This window comes from Vombatus ursinus, unplaced genomic scaffold, assembly GCF_900497805.2.
Source record: "Vombatus ursinus unplaced genomic scaffold, bare-nosed wombat genome assembly UNPS02014779.1, whole genome shotgun sequence".
Classification (NCBI taxonomy): Eukaryota; Metazoa; Chordata; class Mammalia; order Diprotodontia; family Vombatidae; genus Vombatus; species Vombatus ursinus.
In genome coordinates, this window is record NW_020954557.1 from 48,229,205 (window position 1) to 48,247,936 (window position 18,732).

Genomic DNA, 18,732 nt, shown 5'->3' on the forward strand with positions numbered 1-18,732 from the left:
ACCTGGCTTCTAACCCTGGCTTTGCCTCTGGCTAGCTGTATGACCTTGAGTGAGTCACTTAACCTCTTTAGCCCTTGGTTTCCTCATCAGTAAAATAAGACTAGACAGTTGATCACTCAAGTCTCTAACTGTGATTCTCCTGGAGGGTCAAGGGAATTTGTTCTGTGTGAAGGGACATAACTCTTCCCCCTTACCCCAACATACCTAATTAATCTTCTTTTCCCTTGGCCTCATTAGCACATGTATGCAGTAAGGAATCACAGCAACCACAGCCAGCGGAATGGATGCACTTTTACAGAAAGATAACACGTAAAACAAATACTCAGCTTGGGTTGGGATCTTAACAAAGTTGTACAGTTGCAGGAGGGTCAGTGAAGTCATCATGCAAAGCAATTTGAAACTCAGCTTATAACTATCCATTCCTCTACAACTCAGAAAGAACATTTCAGAGTTGATTGCAAAGCCCAATCCAAAGAGAACTCCCAGGTTTCTCACCAGGCCAGCAAATGGAGTTGTGTCAATGTGGATCCAGTCTGGATTGGCACACCATTTCTTGGCTTTGGGGACAGACCACAGGAGATCAATATCGAGAAGTTTGAGAACTAGGTAAAAGCCAAGGGCAAAAAGAAATAGAAACAGATTGGTCTTGATATATGTTCTCAGACTTGCTGTTTGGATTCCAGGTGTATGTTCAAATGCTTCTGCCACAAGCATACCTACAAATCAGACACAGAAACTTTAAGTGAGTTTACTTTCTTGCCAATCAATAAATATTTATTAAGTATCTATGTGCCAAGCATTGTGCTAAGTGCTGGGGATACAAGGTCCTTACCAGAAATTATATTCTCGGAGAAACAGTATGGCCTTGGGGAAAGAGCACCACTAGACTTAGAACCAAAAAGTCTGCTGTGTATGTATAGTAAAATGTAAACTCCCTGAGGACAGGGACAAATTTTCATTTCTTTGCTTTTGAATCCCCATCACCTAATACAGTGGAGCAGCTAGGTGGTACAGTGGATAGAGCCTCAGGCCTGGAATCAGGAAGACTCATGTTTGTGAGTTCAAATCCTGCCTCAGACACTTACTAGCTGTGTGACCCTGGGTAAGTCATCTAATCCTGTTTGCTTCAGTTTCCTCATCTGTAAAATGAGCTGGAGAAGGAAATGGCAAACCACTCCAGTATCTTTGCCGAGAAAACCCCAAATGAGGCGACAAAGAGTCATCCACAACTGAAATGACTAAACAAGAAAGTGCCTTGTACATAGTAGGCACTAATAAATACTTTTTGAATAAATTTGAACTGGACAAGTAGGGCTAAGTACAAGCTTTGCCATTTATTATTAGCTTTGTGACTCTGGGAGAGTTGCTCAACCTTCCCATACCTGTACAATGAGAGGGTTAGACTAGATGCTGACTAAGATCCCTTCCTGATTTAACACTCTGTGCATTCCATGACTACCTTTGAGAAAGAAGTGTCTCCTCCAACCACTCATTAGGTCTGGAAACTCAGCCAGGACACACCACTCAGTGCATCAGTTTCCTCATCTGCAAAAGTGAGGGGGTTGAACCAGTGGATTCTTTAGGTCCTTTCCAGTTCTAATAGTCTACTAGTCTGTGATTTACGGCCTTTGAGTATATCCACTAATTATTCCCGAACCTATTTTTCTAAGTAATAGCTATCACAGTTTCTAAACCCAACAATATGTCTGCCTTTCTGGGACTGTGACCACCAATATTAAAAGAGATGTTTCATTCATTCAGAGCCAACAAGCCTCTCACTGTAAGTGGGGCACTTAACTAGTGCTGATGAATGATTTTTTTGGGGGGGGGAGGGGTCTATATCTGTGGTTTTATCACTTTAGCAAACTTCCAGTGTGGAAACTCTCCAGTGATGATGATACTAATAACTGCTGATATTTGTCATTAAGTCATTTTTTAATTGTGTCTGACTCTCCATGACCCCATTTGGGGTTTTCTTAGCAAAGATACTGACTGAAGTGATTTTACCATTTCTTTCTCCAGCTCATTTTACAGATGAGGAAACTGAAGCAAACAGGGTTAAGTGACTTGCCCAGGGTCACCTAGCTAGTAAGTCTCTAAGGGTGGATTTGAACTCAGGAAGATGAGTCTTTCTGGTTCCAAGTCCAGCACTCTACCCACAGTACCACCTAGCTGCCAATGTTTACCTAATGCTTTAAAGTTTGCAAAGTATTTCATGTATATTATCTCATCTGAGCTTCACAACAATCCTGTGAGGTAGATGCTATATCTATTATTATCCTTATTTTACAGATGGGCAAATCAAAGCTGAGACAGATTAAGTGATTTACTCATGGTTACATAGACACACCCTTTGCAGGTGTTAGAGGGAGGGTTCAGCCCAGGTCTTTCTGGCAAGTACGGCACTCGATGTAGGGAGTGTGAGAGACTGAATTCAAACCCAGGTTTTCCTAACCCTCAGTCTAGCATTCTACCTACTCTGCCACACTGCTTCCCTTGATACAGATTGGCACCACATCCGTTACCTACAGTCCTGGAGCATTGCATGGGGTGTGGAAAGGTGAATTACTTGCCCATAGCATGAGTCAGAGGCAGGATTTGATCCCAAATCTTCCTGACTCCGAGGCTTTCCAGTATTCCACAGCAAAGATAAATTTCATTTCAAATAATATATGTCATTAAATTACTGTGCACTTGAAATTAATGTGCATAGAACATTATCCTTAGCTCTTTGGAGCTACATGAAAAATCCAGTCATGACAAACAGCATTTTCTGAAATAATGGGGAGCTGCTCAATGAAGCCCATCAGCCCATGGATAAGCGTGTACAGATGGCTCCATCACACAATGGCATCTCAGTTGACCATACTTAACTCCGCCCTGGGCCCAAACATTAAAAACCCAAGCTAAAATGATGGCTTATACAAGCACGTAAGTCAGAAAATCAGAAAGGCATTTTTTACTTCTTCAGGTCCCACAGCATCATGCTATATGCACACGGCTACAGTGGCCTAAAGAAGGCAACATAAACTCCAATCCATTCCCCTTTTAGTCCCAGTGAGGATCTGACAACATACAGCCAAAGGATGAGGCTAAAACTTTCAAATGATAAAACTAAAGAAAAGCAATCATTTTTACCACCAATTACTCCAAGAACAACTTGATGAGGAAAATGTGTCGCTATGAATACTCTGGAGATGCAGACGCTGATTTGAATCAACCAAAAAACACTCCAAAGAAATGACCAGGTAAGTCTGTGATGGAAAGACAAGTACACATATGAAACAAAAAATTGAAGAAAGTTATATTATTTTATTTAAAGCCTTACTTCTGTGTGCTATGTAGGATTTGAAAAGCTTAACAGTTACTGCAGGTTTCTGTATGAAGCTTACTAGTAGGCCATCTTGATGTAATAATAATAATTGTCGTGTTTATTATTATTACTATAGCTAGCATTTATATAGTGCTTTAAGGTTTGCAAAGTGCTCTATAAATGTTATCTCATTTTATTTTCACAACAATCCTAGTAGGTAGACCTGTTTTATAGATAAGGAAATCAAGGTAGACAGAAGTTAAGTGACTGGCTGAGTAACATAGCTAGTGAATATCTGAGGCTGGATTTGAACTCAGTTTTTTCCTGATTAAAGGTCCAGTGCTCCATCCACTGTGCCACCTTGTTTCTTCTGTTTAATTCCTGAAATTTAATAAATGCTATCAATTAAAGACAATTTAGACATTATAACAGTATTTATTGATTGGGGAGGGGGTGCATAGGAACCAGACAGCATGGGCACATTCACTTTTACTCTGAGTGATTGAGAACTAGTCAGTGAACATGAACTTGAAGAGACAGTGAAGATTAGAAGGGCTTGGTATGATACGGTCCATTGGATCATGACATGACTGAACAGCTAAACTTTAGTCATTCTTATTTTTGTTTGCTGGTAGGTTAGTTTGTGATAGTATTTAGATTGATAATTGATATAAACCAGATAGGTTTACTACAGTTTCTAGTTCTTTAATGAAAAAAGGTTTAAATGGGTTAGATTCATACTTTTATTTTTGAGATCTAAGGGAAAGGGCCGAGGAAACTTGAAGCTACAATTGTGATGGAAGGCAATGATGCTCAAAACTTCCCTTTTTAAATGATAACACTGGAAAAAGGCAGCCACTTCTTTAAAATAACTCCAAAAGTGACTTCCAGAATATCACTGGTGTTTCAGAATGGTTTTTATATGGCCCTATGGCCACAAGTTTCTTCTAGAAAGGGGAAAGACTAGGTATTGGTGAGACTTTTAAAAGAAGGAAGAAAGGAAGGAGGAAAGCATGCTATTACATGCTATTACATTACAACTAGTGCTATAACTAGAGACAGAAGAACTGAGGTAAGGTCTGGCTATGCCAGTTGCTAATAATGCATGGCCAGATGGCACAGTTGCTAAGGCCTTGAGTCAGGAAGAACCTCAATTCAAATCTGGCCTCACACACTTACTTGCTCTGGAGCCCTGGGAAAGTCACTTAACCTCTGTCTCAGTTTCCTTAGCTGTAAAATGAGAATCACAATGGCACCTAACTCCCAGGGTTACTATAAGGATCAAATAAGATAATACATGTAAAGTGCCTAACATATAGTAGGTGCTTAATAAATGAGTATTTTTTTTTCTATGTGGCCTTGGGCTAAGTCAATTGAACTGTTCGAGCCCTCAGTTTCTATTTGTAAAATGAACTATTATGAGGATCAAATGAGATGGTATATGAAAACGCTAAAGAACTATATAAAATGTCATCTATGATTACCTGTGGTTTGTGAAAGGGAAAGGAATTAGTCGGTGGGATATGTAAGACTTAAATTTGAAGCATTGAAAAGCACATCAAGAAAAGCTGTTCAAAAGAAAAAATATGCTTAGGTTTAGTCACATTTGCTCAAAGAGATTCGACAGAGAAAACACTTAGTTTCAACTGAATCCCCACTTGAATGATATTTTGCAAATGTAAATTACTATTCACATTCATTATAACACCTTTCTTGATGTTTTTGCACTCATTAAATTTTGGATACCTTAGGTATTAACTGCTATGTGGATACCCACAAACAGGGCAGATGTCGTTATTAGAAACTTTGGGGAGATTCTCAGATTAACTGTTTTGAAATTTTTGAAGTATCAATCCATCAACAACCATTTATTATTAATAATGTGCCAAGACTTGTGCTAATATCCAGTATTATTCCAAAGAGTGTGTCATCAGCTGGGACTTGGAAAATTTTTCATTAATCAATAAAATTATTGTAATAATATGCTGCTAAAAAGATTAAATGAATTTAAATTATTAGCAATTTTCAGGGCTAGCTAATGCAGCTAAAAGATTAAGTGAATAAATCATCCCAGGGAGGCTATAGTAAGTATTGTAAAGATTAGAGAATGATTTCCTCAAACGTGGGATTTAAAGGACTGGGGAGAAAAAGGAAAAGAAGATGCCCGTCTAACCAAGAGATATAGGAAAGTATCAGAAATTTAAATTCTAGATCCCTATGTATCTATGTCAGATAGAATAAGCTTCCTCTTTATAAATTATACTATAAAGAGATCATCAGCAAATAGGGCTCCAGGAGAAGGTTGTCCCCTGTAACGTGCGGACTACTTGGAGAACATTTCACATCTACGTTCTGGACAAATTATATACTAGGAATGATTACAATTTCCCTTGAAATTCACTGATTAAGACTAACTGGGATCAAAATGAATCAAATTTTATTTTCAATACCATGCTTAATGTTTAAAAGATGACATCTGACTAACTTCTTTGAGCTCAGGAAATTAACTATTTAAATGTAAAAAATATGAACTATTAAAAGAAGCAGGCATAATTGTATGTAAACAGATACCTTCAAAGAGTATGAAAGCCATTTTCAAACTTCCAGTTTTTCTTAAAGAGGGAATTTGCATGCAAAATAAGTCCTTGTATATTTTTAGAAGAGTTATTTATGGGCCACTAAAAATGATTTTATGTTATGGTAACAAAAAGACATCTAGAATAGGACATTTATCAATGGAAAATTTCCAACACTCTGTTGAAACAATGGCCATGAGCTAATTAGAGGGTTATCTTAATTCAAAATATAAATCTTCCATTAATGTTGCTGTTTGGGGTTTGAAGAGCCAGAATAAATAAATATATTTCAACAACTACAAGTACATCGTTCTGGGATAAATGAAAGCAAATGTGCTTTATTCAACAACGTCCAATTCAAATGAAATCTTGCAGAAACCAATCCAAAGCTGACCTGTGCAGAGTCACTGATGATTTATCTATTCGACCCCCAGTGTAGCTCAGCGCAGCTGTTACCATTACATACCAGACGCAAGATGATCCCATGGCATGGCCTGAGGGACTTCCTATAACAATAAATAACAGATGCGTTTCAGAAGTTATGAAGGTATAACAAGTTTTGGAAATGAGCATTGGAACAGGAGGCTGAAAATTGTTAATAACTCAGGAAAAATGCCACCGTGCTCTAAGTGACTTTTTGGTGACAAAGTGACCTCTTCCCAAATTGGCTAATGGGGAGTGGGGGAGGGTAGGAATTGAGCTAAACTGCTTCAGACTTAAAAAAAAAAAACAAAAAACATATTATTTTTTTCTTGGAATGTCCTGACTTTCAAAATAATTAGTTCTGATAAGCCTGAATTTTCAAAAATGGCTAAGCCTACATCTATAGCCACCTGCATTCAAGTGATCTTTCCATTGACTTCAATTACAGAGAAATCAAAGCACATCCCTTTGGAGGCCTGGGATGGGTCAATTTCTATTACAATGAACAGGTCAAATGGTGAATATTAATTACAGGTAATGGACACTAGCAGACAACCTGTACACACAAACAGCTGTTCCTTGCCAACCCTATATGGACAGAGTCTTGGCTTTGTTGCCATGGTAGCCACCTGGCGCTTTTAGAGAACTGGGAGGTGCAAAAGGAAAAAAAGAAAAGAAACCATGAAAAAGGGATGGACTTAGGGGAGCCCCTTTCTGGGGAAAAGATGCCTAGGTCAGGTTCTCTATACTGTGGCTTTCCTGATCCTAAATATCGCTCCTTTCCAAGTGTCTAAATGTTTTCTTTTTACTTCATCACATTGCCTGAAATCCCACCCATTAAAGATCAATTTGTACTGCCAAGCAATCTCTCTCCGTCTCCCTCTCTCTCTTTCTCTTTCTCTCTCTCTGTCTCTGTCTCTGCTTCTGTCTCTCCCTCCCTCTCTCTCTTTCTGTCTCTATCTCTCTATCTTTGTCTCTCTGTCTCTGTCTGTCTGTCTGTCTCTCTCTCTCTGTCTCTCTTTCTCTGTCTCTCCCTCTCTCTCTGGCAGTTTTACGGAAAATCTATGATCCATTCACTAGATTAATCCAATCAACTTACTTTCTTACTAACACTTAGCTGAGAGAAGCAGTTACAAAGAAAGAATTTGCATGGAGAGAGAGACGGAGAAGCAGATAATTTTGTAGCACAGGCCAATTTGAGGAGTTACTGGTCTCCATGAAAGGATGATGACAATCTGAGATAACTGAAGATCTAGGAAAAGTACACTAAGTGCAGGTTTTCTTAACCTAGGGTCCATTTGTTTGTTTGGTTTTAATTTTGGTAACTCTATTTCAATAGAATTGGTTTTATTTATAATCCTATGTATTTTATTTTATGAATTTAAAAATATTCTGAGGAGTACATAGGCTTCTCCAGATTACCAAGGCACATGCACACGCACACAAACACACACACACACACACACACACGTCTAAAAACCTTTAAGAGGGAGAGAAGTAAAGAAAGGATGGGTTAAAAGTACCAAAGGCAAACTCTACCTTTTTTACCCCCAAGAATTTGACCTAGGCCTGGCCTGAAGAAAATGATCCTTTTCCTTCTCTGTTCTGTAGCACAAAAGTTTTTGCTCCCAGGATGCAGAAGTCAAACTAGTAGCAATTATACCAAAATCAGGCAACCAAATCATGATTTGTACATGTGCCAAACAACTTACACATGAATTTGAAAAAAAAAAGCGTGATCCATATTTAAGCTGTTTACTAGCTAGTTGTTCAAAACTGAAATATTTCGATTCTTCTCCATCAAGAATGGTTGTCATAGTATTTGTATCAGCTAGGCCAAAGAGGTAATTAATTGACCCTAAAACCAGGAAGTCAATTAGAAACGTAAATTCCCATTTCCCTGTTTTGTTTTTTTTGATAGGAGGGGCCTGGATCCAGATTTGTGATTTCATGGTATGGGAAAGTCCCAGTAAGGAATCTCCTTCTATCAATGCTGATTGAACTGTTCTTCAACTTATAGTCTTGGAAAGCTTCCTGAAACAGTGGTCTAATGATATGTCCAGGGTGACAGTCAGTAGAGGTCAGAAGTGGAACTTGAACCCAGGACTTCCTCACTTTAAGACCATCTCATTTTCCACCATACTCTCTATTCCAGTCTGTTCTATTCTAGTCTAGTGTATCCAATAGCATTAACTTTGTGCAACACTATACACACAAACTCTCTCTCTCTCTCTCTCTCTCTCACACACACACACACACACACACACACACACACATATATCTTGTGGCAAATAAATGACATCACAACATAATTCTATAACTTAAAAATAATGTAATACTATTTTCTCTTTTGACTTCCCCCCAAACAAATAAACAAACAAAAAGCATCATTCTTGTAGACAGAAACTCAACATTCAGGCTAAAATGTTTATATTCAGATTATGATAAGGTCTTATAGAAAAGACTATCTGTGCACTGCTTATGCATGAGAAGAAAGATGAGAAATTTAAACAAAAACTGTTCTGAGGTCAGATGCACTCTTCCCGGCTAATGGGAATACCAGGAAACCCTTATCATTCCTGTAGGAATATTGTGTATGACAGTCCATTCTCTACCCATTAATGATATTCTCAGAAGACCTACAATGCCTTTGAAAATTGCTCAACAGCATGCACATTGACATTTCTAGAATTGCACTGTAGTTCTGGGAATGAATGTTAGCTGGTGTTAAAAGATACAGTCCACTGCTGTGCTGCTGAGTAAATGCTCAAACGACAAAATTATTTGGACAGTATTATCATATTTCATTTTTTGCAGTTAATGCAACAGAGCTTGGTTAGTCATAAAAAAATTTGTCCTTCTGCACCAGAATATCTTTATGACTCACATTGGAATATTAAGAATTCTTGCTCAGATTATTTTCTTTATTCAATTCAACAAGAATTAATTAAGCATCTACAATGAGCCAGTTGCTATGCTAAACTCCCTACTATAGCCCCATAATAATTTGTCAGATGATCATTCCGCTTATTAGCCAATGTGTTACTAGCTGTTAGTAAAAGGGAAAGAACACTGGTCTTTGAATCCAAAATTGTGGACTCAAGTTCAAATTTTGCCCCTTACCATGTCACCTTGAGTAAGTCACCTTCTCCAAGCCTCAGTTTTTTCATCTGCAAAATGGGGGTGATAAGAGCACTAGCTACCTTGTTAGGTTATTATGAGGAAGGTACTTTATAAACTGTAATGTGTGTGAACTCATTATTCACAGATTTACAGATTATTAAAAGTTAGTAGGGCTCTTCCAATCGAGCCTCCTCATTTTTCAGACGAGGAAACTGGTATACAATGGTGGAAAGACCTAACCAAGGTCACACTGTAACTTAGTGACAGAATCAGGATTCTAAACCAGGTAATTGGAATCATGTCATTATTCTAAAACTACTGAAAAATATCTTACCTGGACCAGTTTCACATGTTGTGGGAAATTGTTCAAGCCATGGACTTGAGTGATTTGTATAAATCTGAGTTTCTTGGACCCACCAATAAGGGCGATGACCAAATAAAATCCTACATTAAAAAAAATTAGTAAATACATATGTACCATACACACAGCTTTCATTTCTTAGGGTAAAATTTTCTTTCTCAAACAAAATGCCCCAAAGAAAGAGATAGCCAAGCAAGCAAAAATACAGAGTTTTTGAGGGAATCTTGGGTTCTAGCACATCTCCTACCATACTGACAGGGGCCAGTCATTTTAGTTTTCATCACCACTTGCAATATTAACCATAAATGAGTTTGGCTTCCTTACTTAGGCACTCTGTCATCTTGAGGTGGTTATTTTTCTTTTGGAGACGCTGGCCCTATGACTTCATTAGCACAGGAAATTCCCAGTGAGGAAACTTCTCCTGCCAATGTAGATCATCATCTGCTCTGCAACTTACAGTGTTAAAAGGATTTCTGAGGTATTGAGAAGTTAAGGAGCTTGCCCAGGCTCACACAGCAAATATTTGTCTTCCTGACTGTGAGGCCCATCCTTTATTGGGTGGTTATACAGTAGAAGTATAAATTATTCTGAAGAATCAATCTTGTTGAAGTCATCCACCTGCACTTCAGGCAAGCGTCCTTCCTTTGATCTTGTCACAAAATCGATCAGTGGGTTTAGGGAAGTAGCTGTTAACTGTGAAAGTCCATTCACCTGTAAGTTCAGTTCTTCTGAAATGAAATAGCAATGTGACTAAGACTGCTTCCCCAATCTAAGAATATTGAATGTATTCTGAAACCTTTAAGCTGAACTAAAGTTACAGTCTAAAAAACAATGGATTTTAGAGGGAAAAGAAAAAAAAAAAGAAGCCTTACCATTTAAATATAAGGTTGAACCAGTCCCCAATGACAGCTACCCATATCATCTTAGTTCCAACTGTCTGATTAAGCTGAAACCATAGTGGGAAATAAACCGAAAATATATTACGAGGATCTCCCACACTGGACATGAAATTAAGAAAATCACGGTAAGCCCGATAGTCCTTCTGCAAATGTTGAATCACAAGAATTCCATTCCTGTGAAGGAAATCCATTCCTAAAAAAAGACAATTCTGGACATAAAGAGATTGGAAACTAAATGAAGTGGTTTTCATTGCTTTTATAGGGTACCCAGGTGGTGTGTCTGGCTGTGAATACAACATGTGATTCTGTCCATCTGTGGGGGAGGCACGTTGGTCCTTTGCTGGTGAAAAGCTTGCCTGTTTATGATTTTAATTGGAGGGAAAGAGGTTCTGAAGTACATGCTGATTTGCAGCAAGTCATGGGGAAAGTGGGGTTGGGGGACAATGCATGTCTTACGCAACCATCTTTTCGTTGCGTGAGCAGTTGGACCATGTTTGCTCGCCGTTTTTGCACAGTTCATTTCTCCGAAGGTCAGACATTTACTTTTCTATGCTTGACTAGAGGAATATGAAAGTCATTATCATATGTCAATGAGCCCTCGAATCTAGGCATTTTAATTTCAAATAGAATATGGTTGTAAGTTTATTTATTGTGTCTTTGAGGAGGAAAAAAGTAACAATTGTTCAGCTAAAAAAATAGCTATGGCATGGAAAATAGTTTGTTAATTCCAGGTTTTATGTTGTTTTAAAAGGAAGTTTGTTGTTGTTTTAGTTGTTTTCAGTCACATCCAACTCTTCGTGACCCCATTTGGGGTTTTCTTGGCAAAGATAACAGGAGTGGTTTGCCATTTCCTTCTCCAGCTCATTTTTACAGATGAGGAAACTGAGGCAAACAGAGTTAAGTGACTTGCCCAGGGTCACACAGCTTGTAAGTGTCTGTTGTTGTTGTAGGAAGTGTCTGAGGCCAGATTTGAACTCAGGAAGGTGTCTTCCTAACTCCAGATCTGGTGCTTTATCCACTGTACCAACTAGTAGCTCTAAAAGGAAAAGCTGCTATTATTTCTTTACAGGCGACAGGGAATAGTGGATCAAGTTCTGCACTTGAAGACCTGGAAGTTAAAGGAACACTTGGGTTAAAATCCTGATTCAGACACTAGCTGTGAGATCATAAGCTGAACCTCTGTTTCTTCATCTGTAAAATGGGGATAACAACCCCTGGGATACCTACCTCACAGATACTGTTGTGGGGCTCAAATGAATTAATCCCATGTTAAGCATTTTGCAAACTTTAAATCACTATATTCAATTCAATTAAAAAATATATATTAAGGGTCTCCTACCAGTAAGGCACTGTGCTAAGTGCTGAGGATGCAAAGACAAAAACAGAAATTGTGCACAGTGCTTTATACATAGTACTTAATAAATGCCTTTTCCCCCCATTCATTTATTCTGCACCCTCAGGCAGCTCACATTCTCTTGTCTGACTATATGAAGGTCAGTATTTTTTGTTGTTACTTCAACCTATGATTTAATCCAATGGGAAGGTCCCTTTACAAATTAACCATTTAATTTAGCAAATTTCCTGCGGCATGGAAAGATGAACTGACTTGCCCTTGGCACAGCTAATGCATAGTCAGAAGCAAAACCTTAACCCCAGTAAAACCCTGATGCCAGGACCGATTCTTTATCCTCTGTTCTGGGTTGGCTCTTCCTAAATGTCATTTACTCTAATTATTAGTGAGACACAAAAGTAGGACAGCGAAGGTTTAGGTCACTAAAGCACCAGTTGGGTGCCATTATTGTTGAGTAATTTTATCAGTGACTTGGAGCCCTGTGAGCACGTTCATTAGGTTGGCAGCAGCAAGGACAAACTGGGCAGAGCTGTTCATGTCACAAAAGATAGGAATAGAATGTAAAGTAAACTGGAAAAATTAGGGAAATGGGCTGTCAAAAACAGTATGTTCAAAAGGCCCTAGTACAAGGCCTCAAAGCAAACATTCACATGTACTAGGTCAGGAAGGAACGGGTAAGCATCAGAAAGAGAGGCTGAGATTTGACTGTAAGCCAGAAACGCAGTGCTGTGAATTGCACATTCAGAATGTGCAATATTATGTGCTAAGGATGGCGGCAGTGGTGGGGTAGTGGCAATAATAAATCCCATGAGAAGGCAGGGAGAAGGTTGACTTAGATGACCTCTTAATGGCCCTTTCAGATCTCTAATTCCATTAACCTTTTCAGTTTATATACATTCTGCTCAAGTCATTTCTACCAGTTTCCAGCTAAAACCACAACAAAGCAGCCCCCTTCATTCCCACCCCCCAAAAAAAACCTTTAGAAGATTCTGAAAATACTTGTTAAAATGAATTTGAAAGCAGCTGAATTTTCCTTTTTAATTAGAATTTTGTGCTGAATGCATCAGTTGCTTAATGCACTGGTATTATGTCAAGGGTTTAGAGAAACTCCTCAATTAGAGAAAGTATTTATGGAAGTTGGAACATATCCAACATGAAGGAATGAATAAAAAAAGTATTTATTAAGTGCTTACTGTGCCAATCATTGTGCTAAGTGCTGAGTTCACAAATGCAAGAAGCAAGATAGCCCTCACCTCCCTCAGTCCCCTCGGGTTGTAATAGAAGATCACACAAAGTTAACGTTGTGACTGGGAAAAGATGTTTTGTTCAGGAAAGTCACAGAGATGGTCAGTAGAGCCATAGAATATTCCTTTCCACAAATGATAGGATTGACTTGATATCTGCACCCAAGAGGTATGTGTGGGGAGGAGAGAGGTAAAGGAGGAGGGATTGTTATGAGCCAAGGCATTGCATGAAAATGATTAGCATACACCAGCAGATCTGGGGCCAGCTACACATGATGAACTCTCACCAATTAGGAGCACAGAGCCCCAGAGCAGGAGCTGGTAATGCCCATCTGGTGCAGTAGCAGGGAATGAGGTAGCAGAGAGAGAGGATAGAAGGAGTATGAATGTGATTTCCTAGAATGCAAAGAGGCTTTTACCTCAAGCCTACCACAGGAACCACCCCCTCTATGAAGCCTTCCTTGCTTTGTCCAGTGGAAAGTTACTTCTCCTTCCTAAAAATTTAATACCTTCCTACCTGGTCTTCTCCTGTGCATTTATAACTTAATAGCGAGCATTTATATGGAGCCTACTGTATGCCAGGCACTGTACTAAGCGCTCTCTATATATTATCTCATTTGATCCTCACAACAACCCCGGGAAGTACCTACTATTATCATCCTTATTTTACAGTTGAGGGAACTGAGGCAAATTGTGGTTAAATGACTTGCTCAAGGTCACTCAAGAGCTATGATTTGAATTCAGGTCTTCTGACTCCAGGACTAGATCTCTATCCATTATACCACTTAGCTGCCCATAAAAATATAATTTACATCATCCTCCCTTGCACCATCATTTTTGTTTGTTTGACTAAATGTATGTATGCATATATGTATATAATATGCAATGAACATGAATATAATTTAATATTATATAAATATATTCTATTATAATATATGTATAATATAAAATAAGATGTATATAATATATGCATTGTTTCTACAATTTTAGATTGCGAGCTTCTTATAAGGAAAGTCTGTGTCACCTTTCTCTGGTCTTACAATTTGTAATTGCATAATAAATGTGAATTGAATTGAAATTGAACTTCTTAGGGAAAAGGTTGAACAAATAATAATTAAAGCGGAAACATTCTTACCTTGAAATGGAGATTGTCTTGACAGCAACAGGACAGACCTTGATTTTAGTCTTGTCCATGTCACTGGCCAGTGGAATCAATCTGACAATCGATAAACATTTGTTAAATGACAGCAGTTCCATAAATAGATCTGTTCTATTCAGGATGCAAACATTGGTATTATATTAATAATTCTGTGGTTTTTCTCCTGGGCTTAACTTGTACCCATCATTTCATTTCCAAACTTGACTTGTTAATGACTATCTAACAAAACTTAGTTTCATTCACTACATGTATGAACTCTCACCAGGCCTCTGAGACTAACTGTTCAAGTTGATTCTTAAAATTTTAGAAGAAGAAAAAAACCAGGAAGTTAGTTAGCCTTTTGTATGCTCTCACAAAATTTTGCCCTTCCCCTATAATTGCCCCATTTCACTCCTAGTTAGTCCACTCTGAATATTTGTTTGAGCATAATGTTGTGTAATAATAATAATAATTTACACCGATGTGTTTTAAGGGTTGCAATGTATCTCCTACATGATAACACTTTGAAGTAAGAATTATGATCCTCATTTCACAGATTAGGAAACTAAGGTTAAGAGAGGTGATTATAAGGACCCAAAATATTAAACAACAAGAGTCAGAATGGGGAAGGGGTGTAAATCCAGCTCTGTTTACTCCCAGTCTCTTTCTTCTCCACTAGTAGAATGAATTTAGCTGATGTAACTCATGTTACTTTAAAATGGCTTGTATTCATAGTGAAACAACGCTTAACTTAACTTCTTTGAATATTAAATCAAACAACAAGCATTTATTAAACACCTCCTATATAGATACTCAATGGATAGAGAGCCAGCCTCAGAAACCAGTAACATCTGGGTTCAGGTTCCACTTCTGACACATGCATAAACAAAGCATCATTAAGTCAATACAGTTCAGATGTTATCAAGGAAGCTGCCAGAACCCCAGCTTTCTGGTCTCAGTATTCCAACTATTTGAGCTCATCTAAGTAGAAGCAAAAGACATGTTTGGCTGTGATTGTAAGCCATTTGGCTGGGAGAGAACGTTAACGGTTCATAATGCTGACCCTATAAACAAGAGTCGGGGTACAGACGCGTTCTCTAGGGCTGTTTAGACAGCCAAGGCTGACAATTGCCTTTCAGACATGGTTTCTGTGCCATCCGTTAGAGAGACAAAGGGATACATTATGTGACTTCTACAGCTGCCTTTCAGCCCTGTAAATCTGAATTTTCATTTTTGTATGTGTGATTTTTTTATTCTGTGAAATCAGGATGAAAAGATATCCTAGATTTGCCAAAGACTGGTTTTAAACAGGCTAAAGGTGCATCCCTCTTCTGCATCACTAATTGACTCTGGCTATCTTGAGTTTTTGCTTCTAGCTATTCTGCAGACTCAGGTTCTAAATTGTTTGCAGTGTCTTTAATGAGCCGTGGGCAAAGACATAAAGTAATGAGCTTTGGTCGTAGTTTCTTCTTATTCTCGATTTTTTTTTTCAAGCTGTGTTAGTATTGCATTATTTATAATGTTCATTTTCAACCTCAATTTGTCCTTAAATCAGGGCATGAATGATCCATTTCTGTTTACAGTGAATGATGTCAAATGCATTCCTTTTCTGCAATATCATCTTAAAAAATTAAACTTTCAGCTCTTTCATTACTTAATATTCTGCAGGCAGGATGTGCTTGGCATGGAAATGAGCTTGGTGCCTTACTTAGCTAACTTACAGAGAGTCTAATGCCAGGAAACAGATAGAACCTCAGAGGACAAGAGCAAGGTTAAAAGACAGTTAACAGAAGAACAAATATGATAATATATGTAAAGTACTTTGTAAATCTTAAATCACTATAAATTAACGTGAGTTGAAATTTTTTTAACTGGACCTGTGATTTCATGGGTATAGGGAACTCACATGGAAGAAATTCCCCTTGCAAGTGCAGATTAGCACTTGGGAAATTTATAGCCATTAGTAAGTTGCCCAAGGGACACTGATTTGCTCAGAGCCACATCATGAGGACATGTCAAGTATAGCCTAAGTCTAAATTTGAACCCACATCTCCCTGACTTTAAGATGGGTTTTCTCTACCTCATGCCACATTTTCTCTCTCAGCCCTGGGGCAATGGTGTCCTAATTGCTAAGAACTCACCATACCCAAAAGGCCCACTACCTGATCTTGCTTCACCTGCCATCTTCCTTCCGTGCTTCCTTGAGCACATATCCCCCACCTCAGTTCTTTCCCTTGCCCTGGAAACAGTAATCCAATCAACATTACTGTTGCGTCTCCTAAGGCAATGTCCTGTCAATCAAAAGCCCTATGATTCTACTCAGCACTGCTGTGCATTCCTAGACCATAACACCCCTTCCTGGTGTTGTCTTCCTCTATTAGAATGTAAGCTCTTTGAGCAGAGGTTGTCTTTCTTTGAATGTGCTTTGCACAGTGCCTGGCACAGAGTAAACACTTAATAAATTCTTTTTTCCATTCATTTTTCTCATAATAATAATGATAAGAACATTTATTTTTATCACTATTGAAACAAGGATGTCATAAGACAGTTTTAAGGAGAGGTCAGAAAAAGAGAAGGAACAAGAAGGGATTGAGCTGAGCTCTATAGAGGAGGGAGAGTATAGGGAGAAATTGTTGGGGAAGTGCTCTACGTTGCACTGAACCCTGGTGGCCCGCCACCTTCCTTTCCCTTATCTTCCTTTACTTTCTCTGATACAAGACTATCTTGTTTTTCTTTCTACCTCATTGACCACCATTTTACAATCCTCTTTCTCCTTCTCCTTCCTAGTGAGCATCCTCCAAGTTTTAGTCCTGGGCCCTTTTCTCTTCTCTTTCCCACTCACAATGCCTTTGACTCTCACAATTTCAATTATTACCTCTATGTAAGTAAGGTGAAAACAGTCACTTAGCCCCTCCATGCTTTAACTTCCTTATCTGTTAAATAAGAAAACAGTAAGAGGACTAGACCTCCAAGGTCCTTTCCAGTTTCTAAAATTTTAAATCTTATGATCTGATGAAATATATTATCCTCCTCCAGAGGGAGAGGTCATGGATTCAGAGTGTACATCGAGGGATGTGTGTGTATGTATGTATGTATGTGTATATACATGCATATGTACATATACATGTATACACACACATATATGTATTTTATATATGTGTGTATATACATGCATATGTACATATACATGTATATACACACATATATAAAATACATATATATGTGTATGGCTAATTCAAGAATTTGCTTTGCTTGACTATACATATTTGTAGTGGGTTTAATTTTTCTTGCTTTCTTAATAGATGGGAAGAGAGGAGGTGGGAGAGAATTTGGAAGTGAAAATAAAATACAATTGAATTCTAAAAATAAATAAAAATTAAAATATATTAATAGCTTTAAAAAAAAACCTTGAGATCTGAAAGAATATTTGTTCTCCAGACTTTGAGGTCATGTTCAATATTAAAGAATGATTTGATTCATATAGTTGATCCGTTAGTCCAAACTATGTGGTTGATACAATGGAGAGAGCACTGGTTCTAGAGGCAAAAAGACCTGTTTAAAATCTGCTTCAGATACTTACTAGCTTGTGATTGTGGGCAAGTGACTTAACTTGTCTAAGCCTCAGTTTCCTCATCTGTAAAATGATGATAATAATAGCACCTACCTCACAGGATTTTTATGAGAATAAAATGTCATCAAATTTATAAAGTGCTTTGCAAATCTTAAAACACTATGTAAATGTAAGCTATTTATTATCATTATTAATATGAATATCCTCTGTAATTCCCATGGTTAAACAAATATAGGACGCCTTCAAATTATACCAGGTTGTATTCCAAAAAGTTCATTTGTAAGTCAAAATGTATTTTCCCACAGAAACATAGTTAAATATGATTTAAGACAGTAGGGTCTATCCTGTCCTAGATCCCAATACCCAACAGCCTGTGAAAGTTCTCAGAGCTGCTTCCTGTCCTGTCCAATTCCTCCCTTCTGTACCCTGTTCCTTGGCATTAAGCCTAATTGGTTGAGTGATTAGGTGGTTACCTAAATGGTAAACCTGGAAAATAATCTCTTCTATGCAAACTTTTTTCTCCTTGCTTCTGTTGCTGTTGCTAAACTGTCCTATTGGCTTAGATGAGACACCAATCTTTATCAAAATTCACATACTATGAATTCTCTCTACCAATTCACTGGAGGTCATTGAGTCACTTTTAAGTCATTGCTAAAGAGGGAGCAATTGATAAATCTGTAACGGGATTAGGTTTACATTTTCTGGAAGTAGTCCATTGATAAACCACTTTGCT

The 18,732-nt window shown here is 38.0% G+C and overlaps 1 protein-coding gene across 1 annotated transcript; it reads right to left on the reverse strand.

Annotated features, from left to right (window-relative positions):
• Window positions 1-204: 204 nt before the first annotated feature.
• On the reverse strand, window positions 205-10,886 carry G6PC2 (glucose-6-phosphatase catalytic subunit 2). The gene is made up of 5 exons (XM_027865712.1): window positions 10,669-10,886; window positions 9,770-9,879; window positions 6,284-6,395; window positions 3,139-3,254; window positions 205-716 (listed from the first exon to the last, which is right to left on the reverse strand). The coding sequence occupies exons 1-5, from the start codon at window positions 10,884-10,886 to the stop codon at window positions 205-207; spliced, it is 1,068 nt and encodes a 355-aa protein (XP_027721513.1).
• Window positions 10,887-18,732: the final 7,846 nt, after the last annotated feature.